The sequence below is a fragment of the Opisthorchis viverrini genome, assembly GCF_000715545.1.
Source record: "Opisthorchis viverrini unplaced genomic scaffold opera_v5_10, whole genome shotgun sequence".
In the NCBI taxonomy this organism is placed as follows: Eukaryota; Metazoa; Platyhelminthes; class Trematoda; order Opisthorchiida; family Opisthorchiidae; genus Opisthorchis; species Opisthorchis viverrini.
The window spans coordinates 370,561-375,155 of record NW_008751666.1 but is presented as its reverse complement, the minus strand read 5'-3'; the positions used below and the strand labels follow the sequence as shown (position 1 = coordinate 375,155).

At 45.2% G+C, this 4,595-nt stretch overlaps 1 protein-coding gene across 1 annotated transcript in view; it reads right to left on the bottom strand.

The window, feature by feature from the left end:
* Positions 1-4,595, bottom strand: part of T265_00947 (hypothetical protein) — a gene marked incomplete at both ends in the record, with an annotated part of 84,995 nt that overhangs the window by 74,288 nt on the left and 6,112 nt on the right. The window contains one exon of the mRNA XM_009164862.1: positions 907-986. Within this exon, the coding sequence (XP_009163126.1) occupies positions 907-986 (80 nt within the window). The remainder of the gene's footprint in view (positions 1-906; positions 987-4,595) is intronic.

Genomic DNA, 4,595 nt, shown 5'->3' with positions numbered 1-4,595 from the left:
TATATATATATATATATGGAGACCAGCTGCCAGATCTAAGGAAATCATGAAATAGTGTCGGTTCCCAACGAGCCTTCGCGCAGTTTTTCATTGTTCCTATTTGTCCGAATTCCCATTAGACGCACTAGTGCACATAAAGCAGCACGTTTAGCCCCACATCAACCGCTCGAGTTATTCGAATATGCAGAGTAAAAAATTTCAAACATATTACATACCAAATAACCACCCATAGGTAATTTTGGAAGAAGAATTTGTTCCCTGACTAGGCTAGCCCCCAAAGCAAGCGGGTGAAACAAAGTTAATTCAAACAAGCTAAACAAGATCCAACTATGGGAACAATAATGCTGAAAACTCTTAATGTAAACAATGTTCGAACGATTTAAAAGTGACGCAAAAAAGTGCGCATAGTCAGCAATATGGTCAGCGACGCAACTGCAAATCAACGATGCCTCATTTCCATATGAACACGCCACGACACCTCGCAACATCATGTCAGGCGACCTAGATGGAAAATGACAAAAATAACGTCATTGACATCGGCTCGACATCACATCTGCCCCTCTAAGTTCAACTGTGAACGTAGCCTTCCGAAAAAACGTCAAAAACAACTGAGTTTGCGGAAACTCCACGCAAGCGACACAAACAGCTCAATAGAGTTAAATCGAGTGGAAAATGGCTACATACGCGCGAAAGATTAAAATCAGTAGAGATTGCGAGGTTAGAGCAACCAGTACCGGCGAAATGAAGCGGCGTTTGAATCCACAACCATCGGAAAGAGTCTCACTGCTCCAGTTACCTGCTTCAAGAACTGTACGCAACGATCATTTAGCAAGTGAAACTGGGATAGAGAGGCTGAATGGCATACCCAAGTTAGGCAAAGACATCGAGATTTATAACCTGACTGACCTTTGGCGTTGGGTCGAATTTGTTGGAAGGTTAAAGGAAGTGGTTGGACCGTTTGTGATGGCAGGAGGGTCTCCGTTTGCCTGAAAAGTAGTGGCGAACAGTTACGTATTAGATTTTTCTTACCTCAGGCAAACCACGAAACAGAACAGAGAAGAGGGAAACAATCAGGTGGATTGATTGAACCGGTGTGAGACTGGCTACAAGGAGTTAAGGCCGTAGTGTAATGTGATGAAAAAAGACAACCCATACACAAAATACGTACAAGATGGAAAAACTCTGCTTTCCTTGTTTAGGTATATCAGCACCGCCAGAGCCAAGTTCAGTCTAGAATACGCGGCGACATGAGGATTCAGGAGTAATAAAAAAGAACTTGTGAAGCCATGCATCAGGGATGAGGTGGAACTGGTTGGTGAAAAAAGTGAACATCGTGTTGGTTCGTTGTACATACAGGAGGCTCCAGTCATTATGAGCATCAGGTATGTTCACAATCCGAACCCAGTGGAAAACGCTGGTGGCCTGTTTCAAAAACTTAGACTCGAATCCACACTCCACCACTTTCAAACCTGCTGCTGGACCCGCCTTGGAAACGTCTCACAGATATCGTATTATCAAGGAAAGCATATAAAATACTGATACACGAGGAATAAATACTGGTTTGCTACAATATGACCCTGGTCGGCATGTTTTTACAAGGTGAAAAGCAATGGTGATTACAACTTATTAAGACAAGATAAATATAATGCTGCAGTGAAAAAGCTAGCGTGCAAGATAGTTTGACGCGTCCCACTTCAGAATCACAGAACAAGAGAGCAGTCTTTCAGGGCGGAAAAACCCGTTGAATGAAAGCTTCTAAATGTTCTTACTTAGTGTAGGGTTTTTCGGAAAGTTTCACAAACACTAGCAGTTCGGAAGGCTATAACATGGGTTCAATCGGTCTAAAATAGGTCCAATTTGTTGTGCGTTGCAAACTTTAGAGATTTGTGCTGCTTCATGTTTCAGTTGGTAGGATATCCGAGATATCACAATATATTCTCATAAAGGAGACTATGCACAAGGTTGCTGAAGAGTTTTCAGCAATCTGGGGAGCAGCTTTGTTTATGATAAGAATGAAGTTTTAAGTTACGTTTCAAGTTTTGAAACCCGTTGCCCCATTTGCCCATCTTCTAATAGAAAGTCTGCTGTATTATTAGCATCTTTCGCACATATTTTTGTTATATCTGCTGATTCGCCGGCCTGTGGTATCTGCTGCCGACCTGCTCCAGTGCCTAGTGTCAGAGAGAAAAAGGCCCACGGAAGGGAACACAATAGCTATATTCCAACAAAGTGGTTGCGAGAGCGCGAGTGCGTGCGAGTGCGAAAAGTACAACGGCCTCAAGCTCTTTATTGGAAGGACACTGTCTGAACTTGGTCCAATGCTGACGCACACGGTCTGGCTGCGACGTGCTGCATATTGCGGGGGCATTGTCTGACCTTGAGCAACGCTGACTCGCGCTGTCTGGGTTTGATACAAGGCCGTGACGCGCTGCATATTGAGGGGGCGTTGTCTATCTGGTTAACATCTAGCGGACCTGAGAGTCTCGGTAGATTTCGGGCATTCAGTGGTTGCTTTCAGGAAGCTGACTTTCCTGATAATTTTGTTTACCCTTGAAGGCAAGAGGCGAGTCTTAACATCACGGGCGTATGTAGCAAATTTTTGAAGTGAGATAGAACATATGCATCAGGAAAATTCAGAGTTCCGATCGAGAGATCTTCCGTGACACGAACTCAGTTTTTGAGTGATTTCAAAATCCAAAAACAACCTAATACGCCTATTTCGACAGTAAAGTGCCATTTCTTTTGAGAAGCAACCTTTGGGGGAATCTAGAATTCTTTCCCGGTCGGGCAATTTCTCAACTAGCTTAGTGGAGTTTCATTTGTACCCGGGTGTTCTTCAACAGACCTTGTGAGGGTGGGATAGTTTTTCAGTTCGTCCTAGGTGTGCAATCCACTAGCTCAGTACGATAAATCTGTCTAATAATCATTAGCCTCTATCGTCCAGGTCGTAAGAATCCGGTAATTTTCTCATTTAGGTGAACTTACACAATGGTCATCAGACAAGGAAGAGCTAGTCTTGTGCAGTAACGAAATGATTATGACCATCGAGAACTTAAGGAACATAGAATTGTCGTACGTTGCCCCAAGACTGTATTACCACCAATCGGTATTTTAATCGTAAAATGTCCCAACGAATAATACCGCGTCGATATCCGAGACTAGGCTGTCGCCTAAATCTGAACAAGTCCTATCATACAAGCAACCGATATAGTAGGTATATGAATTACCCGACCATTTCGAATAAGGAAAAACGCCTTGGCCGGTGGAAAATGTCCCAATAATACCGCGTCGATATCCGAGACTAGGCTGTCGCCTAAATCTGAACAAGTCCTATCATACAAGCAACCGATATAGTAAGTAGATGAATTACCCGACCATTTCGAATAAGGAAAAACGCCTTGGCCGGTGGGCCGAATACTTCGAACAACAACTGTCGTGGCCACCAGCCGGCATTCATCTAGAGCCCACAGGTGAAGTAGAACCCCGGACGGTGAACGTGGAACCACCTACGGCCTCGGAGGTTTACGATTGCATATGTTCTCTCAAGCGCCACCGAGCTCCCGGTCCGGATGACCTTCCACCTGCACTGTTCAAAGACGGGGGTGAAGTCCTCAGTCAGCGCCTGTCCGACCTGTTTGCTTGCATTTGGGAAAAGGAGTCTGTCCCAGACAACTGGGGAGAATCGGTGATAGTGCCCATTTTCAAAAAAGGGGCGCGTAGTGAGTGTGGTAACCACAGGGGGATCAGCTTGACCCCGGTTGTAACGAGACTGTTGGCGTCAATTGTGATTCGTCGCCTTACGGTGGCTCGTGAAATACTGACTCGAGAGCAGCAAGCAGGATTCCGGTCTGGTAGGGGTTGTGTTGACCAAATCTTCACACTGCGTCAGGTGCTAGAACAACGCCATACGTATAAGCGACCCACGATTCTAGTATTCCTGGATTTCCGAGGCGCATTCGACTCGGTTGATTGGTCTGTTCTTCTTGAGACGCTTGCCCACCAACGAATGCCCCAGAAGTTTGAAAACACAATACGTTCTTTGTATTCTCAGACTTCCGGACGTGTGAGAGTGTACGGAGAGCTCTCCAAAAGCTTCCGCACACAAAGCGGTGTCCGTCAGGGATGCCCACTCTCTCCATTACTTTTCAACTTTGTGATCGATGAAATAATGAGACGAAAGCTGGAGGGTCTCCAAAACCCTGGTGTTCAAATAGCCAATGAAGAAAACCTTGTCGATCTGGAATATGCAGACGACATCGTTCTCATGTTCGAAGAGACGGAGAAGGCGCAAGTATTCTTGGATGAACTGACCAAAGTCATCCCGTCCTTTGATATGCACTTTGCACCCACAAAGTGTAAGGTCATGCTTGTGGACGTGCAGTCACTGAACACGACCTTACGATCCAGGGAGAGGTACTGGAAGTTGTGGAGCGTTTTACATACCTTGGAAGTTGTATTAGTTCTGATCGTAGTGTGACAGATGAGGTGAATGCACGAATCTGCAACGCTCGGGCCGCGTTTGCGAAATTGAGACGCCTATGGCGTCAGAATGGTTTATCCCTGAATCTGAAAGGACGTGTGTATCAAGCTACAGT